General features: G+C 36.0%; 1 protein-coding gene across 1 annotated transcript in view; it reads left to right on the top strand.

Annotated features, from left to right (window-relative positions):
• OTOF (otoferlin) overlaps window positions 1–22,655 on the top strand; it is a 156,845-nt gene that overhangs the window by 20,402 nt on the left and 113,788 nt on the right. The window contains exon 2 of the mRNA XM_074300111.1: window positions 9,791–9,849. Coding sequence (XP_074156212.1) covers window positions 9,791–9,849 — 59 coding nt within the window. The remainder of the gene's footprint in view (window positions 1–9,790; window positions 9,850–22,655) is intronic.

Raw genomic sequence — 22,655 nt, 5'->3', positions numbered from 1 at the left:
AAATGTCTTTTCCTTTGTATATCTCAGTTTTCTCATTTGTGAAATGGAGTAGAGATAGGACTAAATAATCTCTAAAGTTCCTTTCAGGTTTTAATTTAGGGTTTTATGGTCCCTTAATCTGTAATGGACTTCCCCCTAGGTTCAAATCCTACCTTTGATGTCTACTATGTAAATGACTTGGGGCTCTCTCGCCTCTGAGATTGAATTTCCACATCTCTAAAAGAGAGAGGTAAACTAGATCTCTAAGTTTTCTTCTGGATCTACAAACCCAGCAATAGTTTCCTTTTAAGAGTTTATGTTCAGCAACAACAAGATTATGTGATTATTATTATCATTCAGTAATTATTATTATTGTTGTAAGATTATTATTTTCATTCAACAATGAGGTCATTCAGGACAATTCCAATAGATTTGTGATGGAAAGGATCATCTGTATCCAGAAAGAGAACTTGGGGGACTGAATGTGGATCACAACATAATATTTTTACCTTTTTGGTTATTGTTTGCTTGTTTTTTGTTTTCTTTCTCATTTTCTTTCCTTTTTCATCTGATTTTTCTTGACTAGCATGATAAATGTGGAAATATATATATAGAAAAATTGCACATGTTTAACAAGTATTGGATTACTTATTGTCTAAGGGAGGAGGATGGGAGGAAAAGAGAGAAAAAATTTGGAATGCAAGATTTTGCAGGGGTGAATGTTGAAAACTATGCATGTATTTTGAAAATAAAAAGCAAAAAAAAAGTGTGTGCTTACATTACCAAGTTTTAATTATCTGTGTAATAGTGCAAATAAAAAGAAACCCAAAATGATAGATAATCTACCAAGGACTTTCCTCTCTAAGTCAGTAGCATTTGAGTCCTAAGGACAGGGAACCTAACCAGCTCTTAATTATGTTAATTAAATTATAATCAAATCATGCTGCTTTTAAAAAAGATTAGTCATTTTATCTTATTATCTGGTCATAAGAGCATGTGTTCAATCCTACTGCTGAGGAGCAAGGAAGCTCTGAGCTGCTCCATTATTGATCTGGGTCCATTCCCTCCTCCTTAGGCTATCCAATGGCTTTTTGCTGGATGCAGAAGGCATTAGGAGAAAGCTTACTATATCAGAGTTAAAATTAATGCCAATACCTAATCAGTTCTGACCCTACTGCATCTGTGAACTCCCAAACTCCAGCAATCCACTATCCAGCCTCCATCTCCCAGTAACTAAAATGACACCTATGGCCTACCATGGACAGCGATATTTATGTAGTATTGGTTTATGAGGTCTCACATTTGAGCCTCACAACAATTCTGTGAAGTAGGTAATAAAAGAATTATCCATGTTTTATGGATAAAAAATTAAGGCCTTGAAAAGTCAGATGATTTGTCCTGAGTCCAATCTCTGCCACTTATTACCTATACAATCTTAGGAAAACCAGTCCCTTGGTTCTCAATTTCTTCATTTGTAAAATAAATGATTGGATTTTATGGCTGTTTAGCTGGACAGTGCTGAACCTAGCTCATACTAGCTCTCTAAAACTGATTTTCAGTGTGAGCATTCACATCTTAAAAATTAACTAATCATTATTAGCATTAGTGATGATGATGAGGTAAGGTAAAATTTTAAGGATGATGATAGGTAAATTTAGAGTAATAAGGGATCTCAGCAAACCCTTTCATATATTAGGTGAGAGATGAAAATATTTGTATGAGGTTACAAAATAGATTAGTGGTAGAATCTGTGATATTTGACTCAGATGAGAGGAGGACACTTGAATGGGCAGGAATGATTAGGTATGAGCCTTATAATAATAACAGGTAACAGGTATTAGAGGGGTAAAAATGTTGTAAAGACAGAATAAAGGCTCCAGGGGAAAAGCAGCTTACATTGTAAGCCAACACACAGAAATCTCTACCTCTCTAAGAGCAAAAGTGGAGTCAGCTCTGTTTACCCCCCAGAAAAATTTTAATCACCTGCCTGGGAATGAGCAATATTTCCCAAATGATTAACTTTAAGAGGAGAATGTAAATTCCATTTAATTCAAGTACCAGCTGCATATAAGGCACTGTGGAAGACTCTGAGGATACAAGGACAAATAATGAAGAGTCTCTACCATCAGGAAACTTGGGAAGGAAAGGGAGGTAGAATATGTAAATAAATAAATGCAAAGTAAAGGGGTTTTTTTTGGGGGGTGAGGCACTTGGGGTTAAATGACTTGCCTAGCATCATGCAGCTAGGTAACTGCTAAGTTTCTAAAGATGAATTTTAATTCAGTTCTCCTGACTCCAGGCCAGTGCATCAGCTAATTGCCCCAATGCAAAGTAATTTTAAATGGCCTCTTTATTTTCAAAATATATACAAATATGCATTTCAACATTCACCCCTGAAAAACCTTGTGTTCCAAATTTTTCTCCCTTCCTTCCCTTAGACAGCAAGATATCCAATATATGCTAAACAATATGCAGTTCTTCTATACATATTTTCACATTTATCATGCTGCACAAGAAAAATAATATCAAAAAGTGAAAAATGGGAAAGAAAAAAAGTAAGCAAATAACAAAAAAGGTGAAAATACCATGTTGTGATCTACATTCAGTCCCCCTAGTCCTTTTTCTGGATGCAGATGGCTCTCTCCATCACAAGTCTTTTGGAATTGTCTTGAATTATCCCATTGTTAAAAAGAGGCACATTCATCAGAGTTGATCATCACATAATCTTATTGTTGTGTACAGTGTTCTCTTGGTTCTACTCACTTCAATTAGCATCAATACATGTAAGTCTCTCCAGGCCTTTCTGAAATAATCTTGCTGATTATTTCTTATAGAACAATATAATATACTATAACATTCATATACCATAACTTGTTCAGCCATTCCCCAACTGATGGGCATCCACTCAATTTCCAGTTATTTGCCACTACAAAAAGGGCTGATATAAACATTTTGGCACATGTGGATCCTTTTCCCTTTTTTATGATCTCTTTGAGATATAGATCTAGTAAAGATACTGCTGGAACAAAGAGTACACACAGGTACATACAACTATGCCCTTTTAGCATAGATCCAATTTGCTCTCCAGGATGGTTGGATCAGTTTACAACTCTACCAACAGTGTGTTAGTATCCCAGTTTTTCCACCTCCCTTCCAACTTTTATCAATATCATTTCCTATCATCTTAACCAATCTGACAGGTGTGTAGTGGTATCTCAGAGTTGTCTTAATTTGCTTTTCTCTAATCAAAAGTGAGTTAGAGCATGTTTTCATATGACTAGAAATGGCTTTAATTTCTTCATCTGAAAATTGTCTGTTCATGTCCTTTGACCATTTATTAATTGGAGAATGGCTTATATTCTTATAAAGTTGAGTCAATTCTCTCTATATTTTAGAAATGAGGCCTTTATCAGAACTCTGGGATGTAAACATTCCCCCCCCCCAGTTTTTTGCTTCCTTTCTAATCTTTTCTGCATTTGTTTTGTTTGTTCAAAAACCTTTAAATTTAATATAATCAAAATTATCTATTTTATATTCTATAATGCTCTCTAATTCTTCTTTGGCCTTAAATTCTTTCCTTTTCCACAGATCTGAGAGGTAGATTATCCCTTGTTGTCCTAATTTGCTCATGGTATCATACTTTATAATTAAATCATGAACCTATTTCGACCTTATGGAGTATTAAGTGTTGGTCAATGCCTAATTTATGTTATATTATTTTCCAAATTTCCCAGCAATTTCTGTCAAATAGTGAATTCTTATCCCAGAAGCTGATATCTTTGGCTTTATCATATACTTCATCAAATTTAACAAATATCAAATCAAATATAAAAAATTTGGCAAATATCAAATGACTGTACTCATTGACTATTATGTCTTGTGAACCCAAAGTAATTTTAAGCAGGAAAGAGCACTAATTGCTTGAATGCATTAAGAAAGGCCTTATATAAGAGAAAACTTCTAAAGTATGCTTGGAAAGAATCTGGGAATTATTAGAAGCAAAAGAAAAGAGGGAGCATGTGTCAGAAATGGGGAGCAACCTGTGTAATAGAGGTGGGAATGATATTTGTAGGAAATAGCTAACAGGTCAGATCAATTAGAATGGAGAGTGCATGAAGGGCAATAATATCAAATAAGACTAGAAAGGTTGAGGGGTAATCTGTGAAGGGTTTAGAGGGGTTTGTATTTTATAGCAAAGGCAATAAGAAGCTACTAAAGACTTCCCTCTCTCTCTCTCTCCCCACATTGGGAGAGCAGTGGTAAAGGAGGGAAGATAAGAAAATAAACATTTATATACAATATGCCAGGTACTGTGTTGATTTTTTGGGTTTTTTCTTCAAAATTTTTCATTGAGCCTCACAACAATCGTAGAAGGTATATACTCTTATTATCCCCATTTTATATTTGAGGAGAATGAGGCAAATAGAAGGTAAGTGATTTATCGAGTTTAACACAGCTAATAAGTGTCTGAGATGGTATTTGATTCTAAGTCTTCCTGACTCCAGGCCCAGTGCTATCTATTGCACTACCTAGCTGCTAGCAGAAAAAGAAGTACCATGGACAGATCTATGATGTAGGCATATCAGATGGGCAGTTGAATGGAGGTTGGATTACATAGGGCAAAGAATGAAGGCTGATAGAATAATTAAGAGACTCCTTCAGTAAAATATAGGAAAGGTGGTGAGGGCTTGAATTAGGGAGGAAAGCTATGTGATTGAAGAGGAAGGGATCTATGGAAGTTATCATTGGGAGTTTATCAATAAAAATTCAAAACTGATTAGATATGAACATTAAGGGAGAAAGAAGAATCAAGAATTGCCTCAAATTAACAAAGAACCTAGGTAGTAGAAGGGTGATAATACCATTAAAAGAAATGAAGAAGTTTAGAGGGATGGTTTTGACTACTCAGTTCTCTTTCCCCTTCTAACAAATATCTGTTACCCTTACAAGGCTGGTTCCCAACATTTCCAATCCACTCAAATGTCCTCTTATCATTTAGATTAAATGTCTTAGATTCTTCCACTAATTTATTTTGTAACCTTAAACTAGTCATTTAATTTCTTACCTGCCATATGAAAAGACTAAACATAATTGCTAAGGCCTTGCTTTAATGTCTTATCTTTCTATCATTCTCACTAAAATCTTATCTTACCTCATTATCATCATTAAAATTGGTGCTTAATAGGTGGTAATGAAAGAGAATTATCCCTTTTAGGAATGTATAATTCCCATGTGATTTTAGGAGTTTATAATCCAAGATCATTGAATTTACATAATATAAAATGTGCAAGTGGCAAAATGAAAACATAAACCTTAGACTAAAACACTACACCAGTTGGATATGTATATCATCTACAATCCAAGGGGAAGAATAAACTCTAAAGTTCCCTACAGCCTATGACACTATTACTGCTTTTTGTTGTTGGCATCCCTTCATCTGTAAAAGGAAGATTAGCACCTCAGTGTGTGGTACATAGTAGGTGTTTAATTGAATAAAATTGAATTAATTGGGCAGAGAAGCTGTGGGAGCTACATGACCAATAGGCAGGATGAAAAGAGACTGTCACCTATTATTCTGTGGTCAGTCAAGGAAGACATCATGAATGTGGTAGGATTTTGGGAGGTATTTGATGATGTTTTAAGAGAATTTACTTGCTAAGTTAGAGTATGGAAAGAAATGAAAGGTAGCCCACTATACTGCTGACTTGAAGACCCCAAGATGAGAACAAGTTGAGGGAATAAAGAAGACCTAAAGGCAATATGGTATCACTGGAGTATATTTTTGAACAGAGAGGTGACACATCATGGGAATGGACTACAGATCACCTAGACAGAAAAGGAAGTTTGATAAGGGGTTCTGAAAACAGGTCAGAAACCTGGCATGAAAACATAGATTGTAGTGAGAAATCACATCAACTATGCAAACATTTGTTAAAGTTCTCTGTCAAAAGCAAAGCAAAAAAATGAGAAGTTGGTTGAATATGTAAAAAGGTCTGGCATGTGGAGAAAATTAAATGAAAAAACTCAAGACAGATGACCTCAGTGTTCTTAATAAACTAGAAGCAAAAATCATGTTCTGGGAGTGCAAGGGATAGGTACAGAATTATCATCTTGACAGGAGAGGACAATGTTTGGAATAGCTGTTGTGGAAAGTAGCGCAGAGTCTAATCAAAAAGATTATAAGCAATAATGCAGAGATAGGCAAAGTTGCCAGGATCTCAGAGTTGGAAGGCACACCATAACTCTCTAGATCAACTTGTATCTGAACAGGAATCTTTATTATATCAGGAAAGCTAGGTGGCTCAGTAGGTGGAATGCTGGGGATGAAGTCAGGAAGACTTTTCTTGAGTTCAAATCTGGCCTCAGACATTCACTAGCTGTGTGACACTGGGAAAGTCATTGAACCGCCTCATTTCTTCATCTTTGAAATTAGCTGGAGACAGAAATACTTCTCATTGCTGGGAAGATTTCTTTCTTACATTGAACCTAAATTGGTTATTTCTACCATGTCCATCCACTGCTCCACGTTCTGCTTTCTAGTACCAAAGAGAATAAATTTAATCTCTTTCCCATATGACAGCCCTTTGTAAGAAAATCTCAATCTCTCTTCTCCAAGATGAACATTCCTAGGTCTTTCCATTGGCCTTCACATTCCATAGTCTCCAGTCCCTTTTCCATCCTGACCTTTATATAGACTCTGGTTCAATATCATCCCTACAATGTGATTCCCAGAACTGAACAGATGTGATGGGAAGAAGACAGAATACCATGCCCCTCTTAATGCAGCCCAAGGTCACATTAATTTTTTTTGGCTGCCATATCTACTAGTAAAACTTCTGAGAGAGATCATGGAGTACAGAGCTTAAGGAGGCAGAAAAGAAAACCTGAATTTCAATATCACCTTTAACACTTAATATTTGATGATGAACAAGTCACATGACTTCCCTGAGTCTCAGCTTCTTCATCTGTAAAATGAAGATAAAAATACCTGAAGTGATAACCTTAGCTTCAGACCTTATTATATGGCTCAAATTAGGTAAAATATTTAAAGCACTTAGCAAGCTTTCCATTATTCTACAAATGTTAGATATTTTAATGATTATTTATCTATATTAAGTTTTTAATACACAAAACATGGTTCCTTCCTTTCCAACTTTTCATTTGAGCTATGGCCTAGCCAAACCTCTCTATTCATCTTAATTCTGGAGTTGATTTTTTGACAATGTCAATTTTTTTAACACTCAGTCGAAATGAGACTGTAATTTCCTTCATTCTTCAATAGCCTGGGAGTAAATGCAAGAATTTACTGTGGAATAGTAGGAGAAATTCAGTATAGAAGGTTATCGGAGTATGAACTGCAAAAAGACAAGGGATTTGAGAATGATGGGAAATGACTTTTTGAGTGGATTAACAATGGGGGGTCAAAACTTTGGAGGAACTTTGATATTTTCAGAACCAGAAAAATTGTGCTAGATTAGAAGAACAGGAGAGATTTGAGGGACCAGAGGCCACAGTGTCAGTGAAAAATCTCAGAAATGAGGTTATTGGGAGCAGTGGAAGGACAAGAGAATGTTGCCAGAGAGGAAAATTAAAACATTTTAATGCTTTAATTCATAAATTAGTTTTAACCACATTATATAATAAAATTATAGTCTATTTTATACTACATGTATGAAGAATACATATGAAATGAAATGAAAATTAAACATGGAATTGGAAAATGAATTCTATCCAAAAGTAGAGGACCAGAAAGAAGAAAAGCCAATGGGGACAGAGGGCAGCAAGGAGGATAACATTTACAAGTCAGTTCCTGGTCAGTGTTCATCTACTGTATTTACAGCTAGACAAGAGTCTCAAGTCTCTTTCTCCTATTCTGGAACTGAGAAGTTTGGGCTGGTCATCAGTTAGGAAGAGGCTACTGACTTCCTTCATAAAGCTGTTCATTGGGTGGTTACAAGTATCTTTTACCAGAGAGAGTTAGAGGTGGTAGTATCAATAAAAGAAGGTATGGGAGAAAGTAAAACAGTCACTTCTTTTCCCACCCCACCTGAAAATAAAACCCTGAATCCTAGAAATACATATATACTCTTCTCTCAGATATAGAAAAGTCTTACTCTGTACATGCTGACATCATCATCATCATCAAAAAACCTGGTCTCTATGATCACATTGCCCATTAAGACGTTTCCTGGCATCATCTGGGACTCTGTGGCACTGCTAGTGTCAAGGATTTCCAGACGTTTGTGGAATTAGGACTCACAAAGCTCTTGATGTCTTCAAGGTAGAATATTTTGGGGTGTAGTCTAATATGTGACCAACTGGAGTAGAAGTGAAATTCATAGTAGTTGAGGTTGATACATAGAGTGATAGGATCATTGGTGTACACACCGAAATCCTGAAAAATAAGAGCAGAACGTAGAGACAGTATAAGTCTTACACTGAACTCACTGAGGAGGGAACCATCTTGAAATGGGGGATATCATTAATGGGATGAACTTTTTATTTTATTTTTTTTCATTTTGTTAATTTCCCTTTTTTAAACTTTAATAGCATTTTATTTTTCCAAAAACTTGCAAAGGTAAATTTCAGTTCACTTTTGCAAACTTTGTGCTCTAAATTTTTCTCACTCCCTCTCTTGCCTCCTCCCTCCCCAATTCCTATATAGGTTAAATATGTGCAGTTCTTCCAAACATATTTTCATATTCGTCATACTGCACAAGAAAAATCAGATAAAAAGGGAAAAACATGAAAAAGAAAAAAACAAACAACAACAAAAAAGGTGAAAATACTATGCTTTTATCCACATTCAGTCTCCATGGTTTTTTCTTTCAATGTGGATGGCATTTTTCATTACAAGTCTATTGGAATTATCTTGGATCACTTCATTGTTGAAAAGAGACAAGTCCATCATAGTTGATCATCACATAATCTTCTTGTTACTATGTACAATAATGTCCTCTTTGTTCTACTCACTTCACTTACCATCAGTTCATGTAAATCTTTTCAGGCTTGTCTGAACTCAGCCTATTCATCATTTCTTATAGAATAATAATATTCTATTATATCCATATACCAAAACTTATTCAGCCATTCTCCAATTGATGGGCATCCACTTAATTTCCAGTTTCTGGCCGCTACAAAAAGGGCTGTTACAAACATTTTTGCACATGTGAGTTTTTTCCCTCTTTTATGATCTCTTTGAGGTACAGACCCAGTAGAAACACTGCTGGATTTTAATTCACATTTTGTATGCAGAGTTTGATAATCCTTTGGGCATAGTTCCAAATTGATCTCCAGAATGAGTGGATCATTTCACAACTGCACCAACAGAGCATTTGTCTCTAAGGAGAAAAGGTGATTGAGAGATGGGGACAAAGAAAAGGAGTCTAGGAGAGGCTTGAGGAGCAAGGAATAGGTCTGTCTTCTCATGCTGGTGAACATGAGAGAAAGAACACTCAACATTGGTAAGAGGCTAAAGAGCATAAAAAGTGTGTCACCATAGAACAAGGATTCCAAGGGCAAAGCAGAGGAGTCAAGCATTGGAAAATAAGGACCAGGGAGCATAAATAAGACTGGCTTAGATAGGGATGAGCAAGAGAAGCAACAGGGAAAAGGGGTTTTTACCTTGTGAAACAATGACTCTGATTCCCAGGACTTTGGAATATGTGCCAAATAGAAACATTTTCTACATACACATTTTAAATATGAATGACAACTAATGGCCCTTATTCAAATGATATGGAACTCATATACCTCTGACTAGATGTATAAAAAAGGTTTGACTCGTGCCTTCTCTTTTTCTCCCCCTCAGGACACTCCTTCTATTCAAGGGTACTGGAGAACTGTGAGGATGAAGCTGAATTTGATGAGGTAAAACACTACTTCCCTAGATCTCTGACTCTGGTAGGAACCTCATTCCTCAAAGAGCTCCCTTTTCTGTAGTTCCCTTCCCTACAGGTTGAGCTAGACAAGGAAATACCATTTGCCAACATGAATGCACTGACTCCAAGCTCCATTGTACCCACTTTTTACTACCACTGAGCACCCAGGGTGTAAAACTGAAAGGCAGTCATAAAGGGGAGGCAGAAAAATGAAACTTCTACATTGCTCCTGAGAGACAATCTGGAGTTTCTGAGTTATTTTCCCCTTCTACCTGATGCACAGAGCAACATGGCATTCTTTATAGGAGACAAGACAGTAGTATTGAGGTTCTTTTATCTACCATATGAGAAAAGACCTCTTCGACCAGAAGGCTGCGATTTGTTTCCCTATAGATCTTGGCTAGGGCACTGACCTTTAGCCATATCCAACCCAGGCCAGTACAGAATTCAATGCAAATGATATGCTGATTCCAACATATTTCGTTTCCAAACCATTTTCCAGACCCTCACAAAAGCAGACTCATAGAGAAGTGTCTATAAGTGGTCTCTCAGAGGACATCAATCCCTGCTCCTCCCTGTTCTCTAAAAACAATATTTTCATTATTTTATTATATACTACACAGTTTTTATTATCTAATAACAAGTGGAAAGAGATTGCTTTTTTCTTTCTTTTTAAAAATATTTCATCTATCATAGGATAATAGATTTAAAGCAGGAAGGGACCAGAGAGGTCATCAACTCCAATCCCCTCATTTTACAGATGAGGAAACTGAGATACAGAGACAGTAAGTGACTTACCCAAGATCACACTGCTAAAAATGTTTAAGGCATGATTCAAAATCAGATCATCCTGTGTCCAAGTCTAATACTCTATTCCTTATGTGACATATATAAGCTGGATTTTTTTCCTTTTTATAATACTATTACTTCCCAATTCTTCAATCAAATTCCCCCATTGCTCCAAATAAGAAAAGTCAAAACAAACCGACATATTGACTAAACCTGAGAATGCATGCCTCATTCCATAACTATAGTCTACTGCTTTCCTGCTGACAGGTGAGACATCTGTATCACAATCAATCTTTTGAAATAATGACTGGCTTTGGCATTGATCAGAGTTCTGAAGCATTTGAATGTGGTTTTCCTTTGCATCAATTTAGCCACAGCATAAATTATTCTCCTGTTGATTTCATTGAAAACTCTCATTTTCTATGTCCACCTTATCAAGAATGATCTGATCATCTTTTATGGTATTTCTCATAAGAATTTACTCCTCATCTTTGAGTTGTGCAAATGGCCATATATACCTCAGGTTAAAAAAAAGTGATCTAATAGTCTCTCCATTCTGTTTCTACTCACTTCTGGAGAGTATTGAGTTCAGTTCTGAGCAGTTAACTTTGGAAAGGAAATTTTAGCAAACTACTGTGCATCCACAAGATGGTAACCATGGTTATTCCATATGTTGTGTAGAGACCAGCTGAAAAAAAAAATAGAGATGTTTAAGCTGGAGAAAAAAAAGATTTAAGAATGTGTAGCTCTTCTTCAAGTATCTGAAAGGCTATTTTGTGGAAGTTTTCACTCAATCAATTAGTATCTACTATATGTCAGACTTTCTACCATCTCTAGGATAAAACCAACAATTGTTAATTTGGCATCTAGAGCATTTATAAAGCACCTATTATATACCAGGTAAAAAATGAAACAAAAGCCCTCAAGGAGCTCTTAGTATACATGGAAATACTTTATAAACAGGTAATATTGTGTTGAAGATGAATACTCTTTTTTTTACATTAGATAGAAATGTACAATCAAAAAAGTTTTAGATCACTGGTCTAAAGGATTAAGAGTGCTTTGCAGCAGTGATGATAGACTAGGTTCTTCTCAGCAGTTCAGTGATCCAAGGTAATCCCAAAAAACTTTGGATGGAAAATGCCATCCACATCCAGAGAGAGAATTACAGAGACTGAATGTAGATCAGCACATACTATGTTCACCTTTATTTCCCCTTTTTTTTCCTCATAGCTTTTCCTGTTTGTTCTGATTTTCCCCCCAACACGATTCATATAAAAATATGTAAAAAACGAATGTACATGTATAACCAAAAATTATTTTACATGTAACTGGGGAAAATAAAAAAAAATTTGAAAGAATTTGCTTTGAATTAAAGAAGACTTGAATTCAATACTGGTTATATGACTAGGAAAGTCATTTAACTTCTCTAACGCTTGAAGCCTATAAGCTATAGAGCAGATGTAATTTATACATGTACAATCATTTTCAACATATTTTCATATTTGTCATTTTGTGTAAGAAAAATCAGAACAAAAGGGAAAAAACACAAGAAAGAAAAAGCAAAAGAAAAAAAGTGAAAATATTATGCTTCAATTCACATTCTATCTCCATAGTTCTCTCTTGGAATATAGATGGCATTTTTTGTCCCAAGTCTTTTGGAATCATATTGGATATAAAGGCTTTTTAGCTTAGAAAGTATTTGCTTCTGTGAATGGAAGTTATAGCTTTTTGTGTTCTCCATGACCTAGAAACCAAATCTCAACCATCCTCATCTCCAAGTATTGCTTTGTTTCAATGAGGGAAAGAGTAAAGAAACTCCTTAGAAGAGTAGTTTTGTTTTGTTGTTGAGGGTTTTTTTGTTTTGTTTTGTTTTGTTTTGTTTTTGGAGAGGGTAAAGGTGTTGTTTTTAGTAGAAGAAAGACAGAGGACCAAGGTTCAAATCCTGCCTTGGACTTACTGCCTTTATGATTTTGGGTAACTCATTTAACTTCTCTGAAACTTAAGTTTCCTTATCTGTAAAAAGTCAGGACTGGACTAAATGGCTTTCAAGGTCCCTTATAGCTCTAGATCTATATTCACTTCTCTGGACCTTTTTTTCCTCCTCTGTAAATGGAGATCTGGAGATGATCTGTAAAGGTTCTTTCCAGTACATACAAATCTATTCATTTTAACTGCCTGTCATTGCATTCAGAGTTCAACTAAGAATTGAGAGGGGTTTCTAAGGGGACCCAGAGCCAATTGAATGAATTCATGTAATAATATATATTTATATAAAGTGATAAATATGATTCAATTATGTATATGCCAACTATTCTTCCTCTCTCTAGTTCTAAGACTGTGTATGCAGGACTGCTCTCCTCTGCTGGATCTAGAGCTAGATAATACTTAGGAAAATGAAAGAATTTAGATTATAGTCCTATAGTCCAAAGATCTCTCTTCGCCCTTCTAACTCTCCCCATTCAGTCCCCTTACCTGTCACTAAGAATCTTTCCCTGGGGAGCCACCTGCCCTATGCAGGTAAAGTGAGAAACATATATCCTCACATCCTCAGACTGCCCTGCTTCTCTCGTGCATCTCTCTCCATTGTAATAGGGAAATCTTGGCATGGAGACCTAAGTATCCATTATCCCATAATTTATAAGGGTCAGAGTTGAGATTCAAATTCAGGTGCAGGATTATTTCCATTCTGCCATGCAGCTTCCCTATTGAATGAATATCATGAATGTTCACAATCAGATATTGAATTATGTCTAAATTTGAGCCAAGAATGGGCTTCACTGGGTCATATGTAGCTACGAAGAGTGTTGAATAGAATGTTGGACTTGGAGTTCAAATCTGACCTCAGATACTTAGTAGCTTTGTGGGCAAGTCATTTAATCTCTTTTTTACTTCAGTCTCCTCATCAGTAAAATGAGAATAATAATAGTATCCACTTCATATGGTTGCTGTGGAGATTAGATAACATGCAAATTTTTATTATTTTTATTTATTCTGTTAAATATTCCCTAATTACATGTAAAATTTTCTAACAATCATTTAAAATATTTTTGAGCTCTAAATTCTCTCCCTTTCTCCTAACTTTTCCTCCTTGAGAAGACAAGTAATTTAATATCAACTACAGATGTGAGATCATGCAAAACATATTTCCATTTTAGCAATATTGCAAAAGAAAACACAAGCAAAATAAAACAATAAAGAAAGAAAATCATATGCTTCAATTTGCATTAAGTTCATCAGTGCTCTCTCTGGAGATGGATAGAATTTTTCCATGATGGGTTCTTTGGAACTGTCTTAGACAGTTATCTTGATCAGAGCTAAATCTTTCACAGTTGATCATGCTTACAATATTGCAAAACATTCAAATCTTAAGGCATTATATAAATTCTAGCTAACTACATTTTCTTATTCTTTTCCTCAGTTAATCCATGTTTTCTTTCCTCCATTCAAAAAAGCATTTATTTGGTACTGTTGTATGTCTGGCACTTTGCTTCAGGGAATTCATGTTTTTACTCATCCATTAAAAAAAGCAATTATTTAGCACCTGCTCTATATCTGCCCTTGTGTTAGACACTGGGAAGATGGTGACAAAAACTGACTTCACAATTCCTACCAGAGGAAAAGAATACAACCCATCCAGAGCTTCTCATCCTTTACAATTCATGATTATGTCTTCTCATATGTCCTCCATAGAGAGTTCACCCAATTAACTGGAGGCCTTCTTCTATGTCATTTGATATTATGTGAGTATCAGTAAAGTGCTTGGGCTGACTGTCCATTATCTTCACTTTCATTACAAATGATCCATCCTATTTTCTTATGATACATCTTTTAGATAATGTCTTTTTGTTTCACTTCTTGCACATAAATCACCATTGGCAATACACTCTAGCCTATTTATACCTTACCATCCATCTCTCCATTGTCCTTTGGGTCAGCTGCCATTTTGATTCATGAGTCATGAAGCATTGCCCCCCAAAATAATAACAATAACATTTAAAGGATGCATCTTTGTGTTCAGAAGCATCTTAGGAATTACCAAAAGCATTCTGCAATTTACCAAATGTAATCTAGTTTTTTTTTTTCTTACTGAATTCTAGGTACAGCTCATTATCTAGCTGAAGTATCTGCCCAAGTAATATAGGTTCAATAACTAATTCAGTGGGTCACTCATTCTGTTGCCTGGACAAAAGACTGGACAAAAGGCATTTTTTTAATTCACTGAATTTTTCCTGTGTGAATTGTTAATATAAATTCTTTTCATTGATTGGGATCTCAGCAGTTTTTGTTGTGTTCCAGAGTTTGATGCAGATAGTTCAATATCATCTACCTACTGGAACATTTGGAATTCCTTAGTATATTTGTATGCTTTCCTGGATAATATCCCTAATGGTGACAGACACTTTTAGCAAGCATCCCTTTTCCATGCCTTGATGAATATGGATAATAATAGTATTCTTGAACAAAGTCAACTCTGTAGTTGCTGGAATCAAGAAATCTTATATTATCTACCACAACTATGGAGCTTACTTTGTTGGAGGAGATTGTTCAGGAAAGTATTTTATTCTGCTGAATTAGATACTTTTAAATATTTTCTTTTATTTATTTTTATTTTGTAATTTACTTAAAATAATCAGAGGAATTATCTGTGTCTTTCATTTAATTATGTGGCTTTGAAAGTATGATCTGCTATCGAATTTTTTGCATGTGAGAACTTGCCTGCCTCCTATTTTCTTCTAGCATATCCCTAACAGGTATGTACATTCCCCTGAAGATCTTATAGGTCTGAGCTATTAAGTTATTAATATTCTCATAATTACTTTTTTAAATATATAAGCTTGGTCTGATTTAACTGCTTTTCCCATCTTCTTTGGCTTTCATGCCATTTTCTCTTCATCATGTGGCACACCAGGGGATGAGATTATGAGAGGCAAATGTGGTGTTCTGTCATCTATAAGAAAAATAATCTGTTCTAGAAATGCAAACAGATCTATTGCATTTCTATTTCTTCCTGCCTTTTCATCCTTAGATGCTTCTGAGATGATTTAATTTGATTAGTTCTCACATAAAGATTTTTGCAAACTTGTTTTTCTCTTAAACACTTTTCACTGTTTTATGAGGAAATGATGCTCATAAATCATAATCTGTTTCTGTAAAATTGTACAGATAAGTTTATATTCTAAGTATGTTCTACATATATTTTAAACATTCTACTTAAAATATAAAATAATTTGCTTTAATAAAGTAAACTTTACAGGCTTTTGATTGCCATATTTCATTTCTTGGCAAGTATCTACTGTGTGTCAGACACATGCTAAGTCTTTACAAATCTGATCTTATTTGATCCTCACAACACTGTGAGGTTAAAACTCTTATTATCCCTATTTTGCAATTGAAGAAACTGAAGATAGATAAAAGTTAAATAACTTGTCCAGAGTCATGCAGCTACTAAGTGTTTGAGATCATATTTGAAATCAAATCTTTCTGACTCCAGGCCCAATGCTCTAACTATTGGGCTACTTAGCTTCATCTAGGTGAGGATATCATGTTTACTGGTAAAGGACCTTCTGGTTTTCTTATTGTGGTGATCATTTTAAACATAAATTAAAATTTCATAGACATAGGGATAAGCCATGCTAATGTTATTTCCTTTACCCTTTTCCCATTTGGGAGGACATCAATAGTTATTTAAGTAGCTCATTAGATCTGTTTTAATTAGATGATATAACTTCTCCTTGTTTTTATCCTTCATATTTGGTGTTGATTTTGATCTTTTTTGTAAGTTTACAATCTGACTATACATGGCTAACTTGAAAAAGACTCATATCAAGAGCCATTCATTTCTTCTTTGTTAAGATACAGCCAATTTCATTTTCTATGATGTTTTTCAGGGCTTGTTATGTGTCCCAATTGATCTTGAAAAAAATTCATGGATGTGAGAACTCTGTATAGTCTTCAAACCTTTGGACACTTTCATTTCTGAAGCATGAGTCATATTTTACAACATAAATATGTATGTGTGATCAAGAGACACAGAGAGCAAGATAGAAAAAAGGGAACTAGAGAGAGAAAAGGAGAGGAATGCAAAGAGATGAAATAGAAATAGAAAAGAGAAAAGGAAGAGGAATAGAGAAGGTGAAAGGAGAGAGGAAAAGACAGGCAAAGACAGAGACAGAGAGGCAGAGACAGAGACTGACAGACAGAAAGAGAGACAGAGACAAAGACAGAGACAGACAGAGATAGAGGCAGAAATAGAGAAGCAGAGATAGAGATAAAGAGAGATAGAAAGGAAGAGAGAGACATGGACAAATAGAAACAGAGACAGAGACAGATAGACAGACAGAGACAGGGATAGACAGAGATAGAGACAGAGGCAAAGGCAGACAGCTAGACAGCTACTGCTGCTACTTTGCTCAAAGATGTTAACTTAGATAAGAGCGTCTTATCAAATTCTTCATAGAATTTCTCTTCTTCCCCCACTTCTTCAATAGATGCTAATACATAATTATTTTCATTTTTATCTTTTTATTTATGTACATTATGAGCATCCCATGACAAGATTTTCAGTTTTTTTTAAATTTTCTCTATGAACCATTCTTGGGAGAGTCTAAGCTCTCTTTTTATATTCCTAGCCCCTAACTTGTAGTAGGTATATAATAAATATTTATTTGGTTGGTTGGTTATTTATCTCTTTTAGCTACAACTTCTTATCTCATGGTTTTGGTACAAACCAAAAATGTATTAATATATCAGCACAGTTCCTTTCCTAAATTGGCACTTCACTAGTCATTGGACAATAGTTTTATATTTAAAGTGCTTATTAAATGAGTCATTATAGATGGTCTAAAAACTATGTTATTGTTAGTACCCATTGCCTCCTTTTCTGTCACTCTACTATCATCTCTGCAAAAGCAGAAGGGGGCAGCATAGGACTAGGGACCATTTTGTATTTTTCCTTATTTCATGGGTTGTCATGACTGAAGAATCCGGTATCTAGTAAATAGCCTACTACTGTTGGTTTTGTGCATATTTAGCTATACTGATCCTCACACCATATTTAAGACCATACTTGGAGATTTCCCAAAATGGAAGAAACAACTAGAGTTTATGGCTCCACTGGCGTAGATTTCACTAGCTGAGGGTCACTTCAGCTCTAAGATGAGACATCAGGGTAGGAACTTTGCAAAGTTCTCCATATTTGAGTCAGACCTTTGATTTCATTGGTATTAAGAACTACTGGCCATGAAATCAGCTCCCTCTGCCAATGCATTTGGCAACAGCTTTGTGCCTTATAGTCTTATACATCAATTAATTATTCATTCATTCAACATTAAGTGCCTATTGTGTTTAAGATATTATTCAAAAGCCAAGGGAAGATATAAAAATAAACAAGACTTGGCCCTGCCAAAGAATTTAGCAGTCCACACATCCTAGGTACTTTCTTCTTAGCTGGACATATCCTGCAGTAGGAGTTGGTTGCTAATAACTATTTAGAGTCATCACCATCACCAATCGTGATTCTCCTTTTGTTCTCCATTCTTTTATTTTTCTTTTCTATTATTTTGTTAGACTAGGAGAATGTTCTCTGAGCTGAATATTCTTTTAGAGAGAGCGTCTGGCTTCATGCCCAACTAATTCTCCCAAAAGGTTTTGCTGGTAATAGACTTGTGTTCCTGTCAGATACCATGAATGACTCCATCCCCTTTCCCCAGCCATTAAGTATCTCTCAGGGACTGTCTGAGAAAGAGTTCAGACTTCCTTTCAGTGCATATCAGCACCTATCATTTGTGGTCATACCTTGGTCATATGCGCAACATGATGCTGGGTCTAGGAGGGTGGGTAAGGAGGGCAGGGCTGCTATGGCTCATTTTTATTAGTTACACTTTTAGATATCTGAGCCACAGGTATAAGTGACTACTAAACTTAATTACTGTGCACATGTCTCTTCCTAATATCACCAGCAAATACCCGTAGTCTTTCACCCAAAGAATACCTGTCCTCGGGCAGCACTTCATGAACATCCAGCAGAGTAAAAAGGAAGTCAGCTGCAGAAGTATAATAATAAAGCACATTCATACAATGCTTTTAGGTTTATGATGCACTTTCCTCAAATAGTCTACAAAGTAGGTAATAGAAAGATTATTATGCACATCTTACCGGTAAGGAATAGAATGTAAGCTTTTCGAGGGCAAGGACTGTTTTTTTTTTTTGGGGTTTTTTTTTTTTTGACTCTGTAATCTCATGCTTGGCTTGTAGTAAACAATAAATGAATGAGGAATTGGAGTCTCAGAAACATTAGGTGACATGTTCAGGATCACACATCTCACAAGTATCAGAGCTGGGACACAAACTCAGATGTTTTAACTTCAAATTCAATATTCTTTTCACTACACTATAATACATTGCATGTGGATTGACTAGAGAAGTGACAGTGAGGAAGAAGAAGATAAGAATGTCCATGCACTCCCCCTTCCCTCCATTCAGACATCTGGAGGCAATGGTATCTAATGGGAGAGCTGGGTGCCAGTCTTGGCTCTGCCACCAACTTGGCACAACACCTGGGCAAGTTACTTAACCCCATGAGGGCCTAGTTTTCAAATCTGTAAAATGAAGTATTTGAACCAGGTAATCAGGAGAGTTCCTTTCATAACTCTCTTAATATGTGGTGACTTCTTGTTGCCTTTGAGATTTCTGGGAAAGCTCAAGCTTGGCCAAGACTTAGAGAAGAGGAAGAAAAAGGGAGGAGGAAAGGAGAAAGAAGAGAGAAAGAGAAGAGGAAGAATAGAAGAAGGAGGGTAGTATAGTGTTTGGAAGCCTGATCTCTGTCTGTCTGTCTTTTCCATCCTAGACAATCTCATAACATCAGGTTCCAGTGAAACACAATAATCAAAAGAAGCACATTTCCCTGAGGATCCTGAACAGCCCCATTTGGAAAAAAGCAAATATGCTCATGTTCTGTTTTAACATCACATTCTAGGAAAAATTTTGATGACAGACTTAGTAAAGCACACTTGTGGGAAAAGGGGTGGTGGTGCTGAGACTTGAACTCAAAAGTTCTAAACTGCAACTAGTCCAACACCAATATTATTTGTCCCCAGGAGATTATCAAGTATAATTCAAAATATCTTTTTACAAGTCCCATAGTACTATATTTGTTATCCTGAAAGCTTGATGATGGGCATTACTGGATATCAGGAGCCATGAGCTTCAGAGCTTACCCCCCCACCCAAGGATTTGGGTTGGATTCTTGTCCAATGGGTAAGAAGTCCACTAATGTTCTTGTCCAGAGCCCACTTATCTGAGCTAAGATATTAGCTCAAGAGACTTCTGGGGAAAAGAAAAGAGAAATTTGGGGTCATTTGTAGGGCTCATTGAGAAATCCATCCATCTGTCTATCTATCTATCTAGATATATGTATGTATATTATATATATATTCCACAGTTCCTATGGTTTGCAAGAGAATCTAAGTTCTCCTCACCAACCTCCATCTAGTCTAATCATTTATTTTACAAATAAAGAAACTGAGTCTGAGAAACAGGATGACTTGTCAGAATCATAATAATAAAGTAATTTTTATTAACATAGCAATAAATTATTATTTAGGGATAATAAAGAGTGTAAGAGGAATCTGAACCCAGGTCTTCTGCCTAAATTCAGTGCTCTTTCCACTACTCCATACTGCCTCTCCTGGTCTACTTGAGATTTTTTTATCTGTACAGCTCTTTTTCTACTATGTGCTGGTCCTTGAAGTATCATGAGAGCTAGTGTTATTGTTAGGGCCAATACGAATGCCTATTATTCAGAGAGGGGAAGGGAAAAATGGCTGGAATAATGGCAAGCCAGGGATGGGATATGAATCCCATATCTCAACAATCTTGTCAAGCTTCTTCAAAAGAGTAATGGAAGGATGGAATAATTTCCCTCCAAAGCTTACAGTAGTGGGAATGTATGCTAGCCCACCAGCAGCCCACAACTCTGGGGCTCCTTACTCCACACCTAAAGAGCCAGGTTTATGCATACTTGTTGAAGAGAATATGTTATAGTGGAAAGACCATTGGATTTGATATTAGGAGACTACAAATTTAATTCAAATATTGGGATTTGCCTCCTATGGGACCATGAATAAGTCTTTTAGCTTCTCTAGGTCTCAGTTTCTTCATCTATAAAACAGGGATATTTGTATTGCCTACATCATAGGATTATTATGAGGAGAGTGTTTTGTAAACTTCAATATTTTATGAAATAGTGAGTCATTATTGTGGAAAAAATAGTCCAACTGTGTCTGGGCATTTTTAACCTAGAGAAATGGTACTTATTCAAGTCCAGAACCAATGAAAGACAGAGAGAGACAGAAAGAGAAAGAAAGACAGACAGAGACAGAAAGAGGGGAGAGGGAGAGGAGAGAGAGTCCTTAAGCTTCAGCTGCAACCATCATACCCCCAATAAACCTGAAACCCTTCATCTATAAGATGTGGCCTTGAATGTAGTCATGGATCAATGGTCTGGGCATCAGGAAGCTCAAGTTATGGATCTCTTATTAACTATCTGGTTAATCTGATTGACATCTTGGGCAAGTTACTTCATATAACAGATGATCTTTAACATTTCTTCCATGACTCTTGTAAAAAAAAAAAAAAAAAAAAAAAAAAACAGTTGCAATTCTCCATGCCCTTGTAGGATACAGGAAGACCACATTTTACTTTTATTTTGTGAGGTCTCCTCAGTTTCAGATCTCTCTCTTAGGTATTTATGTCCCCTTGGAGAGGTATTCACATTCCCCTTTGAAACTAAGTCCTGGTGTGGCCCTGGAGTTGAACTGTCTCCTAAAAAGACCTCTGGACAAGGAGAAATTAGTACTATATCTGCTCTTGGACCTAGTTAGGAAGCCCTATGTTTCAATCTGAATGCAGGCACCTACTAACTTTGTAACTCTGGGTAAGCCATCTAACATCCCTCTGTTTCCTTATCTGAAAAAAAAAAATGGAAATGATAGTAATAGCTCAGGGATGTCATGAGGATCAAATGAGCCATGTTTATAAAGGGCCTCTTAAACTTTAATATGGTATATAAATATGAACTATTAATATTAGGTTAGGGAGAAAGTTTTCTGCCTTATTTTAATAAGACCAAAGAAGAAGCTTTATTCTGAAGTTCTTTAAACCTTTCACAAATAATTCATTGCCAAGAATGTTTCCCAGCCTGGGAACTTTGTGAAAGTCAGGGGGAAGTGTCCGAGAACGTAATGAGGGAATGCTAGAGGCCAGACTTGGGAACTTGAGTGGGGAAGGACCAGATGGGGTGGAAAGACAATGCTCAATGAACAATGGGGAAACCAGAGCCTCTGGCTTGGTGTTGTCTTTCAGAGAGGCTGAAACCCAAGATCCACGGTTTGACCTACGCCCTCCAGTCAAAATTGTGACACTGGAGAAGAGAGGGGGGCAGTTGTGGGTGTGTTTGTACTTATGTATGTGTGTGCTTGAATCTGCTCTACCATTCCACCTCCCACAAGCATAGAATGTAAGTTCCTTGAGAATTAGAGATATTTCTCAGTGTTTAACAAATACTTACTGATTGCCTTTTTGGTTAGTTGGTTGATAATGACAAAGGACATCCTTTAAAACCCACTCCCAGTAAATTCTGGGCTGAAGAAGGTCACCATTTAATATGACTCTGCATTGACAGTGAGACAACTAACTTTATTACCTCTTCAAGCTCTTCTGCATGTACTTACCTATTTACCTTCATTAAAATGAAAGCTTCTTAAGAGCAGGGACTGTTTTTCCTTTTTCTTGATATTGCTGACATTTAATAAGGTGCCTAGCAAACAGTAAATGCTTAATAAATGCTTGTTGATTAATTGATTACCATGAAGTAGAAAAGGATTCATTAGTACTAGCTATCTAACATCATATCTGAATAAAGGACATGGCCAGCTCACTTAGAGTTGTCTCGCCCCTTCATCCATCATTACAAACTGACATTATATTCCACTGGGTCATGTTCTT

Source organism: Sminthopsis crassicaudata, chromosome 3, assembly GCF_048593235.1.
Source record: "Sminthopsis crassicaudata isolate SCR6 chromosome 3, ASM4859323v1, whole genome shotgun sequence".
In the NCBI taxonomy this organism is placed as follows: Eukaryota; Metazoa; Chordata; class Mammalia; order Dasyuromorphia; family Dasyuridae; genus Sminthopsis; species Sminthopsis crassicaudata.
The sequence above is the reverse complement of the archived record's forward strand: the minus strand, read 5'-3'. Positions and strand labels throughout refer to the sequence as shown.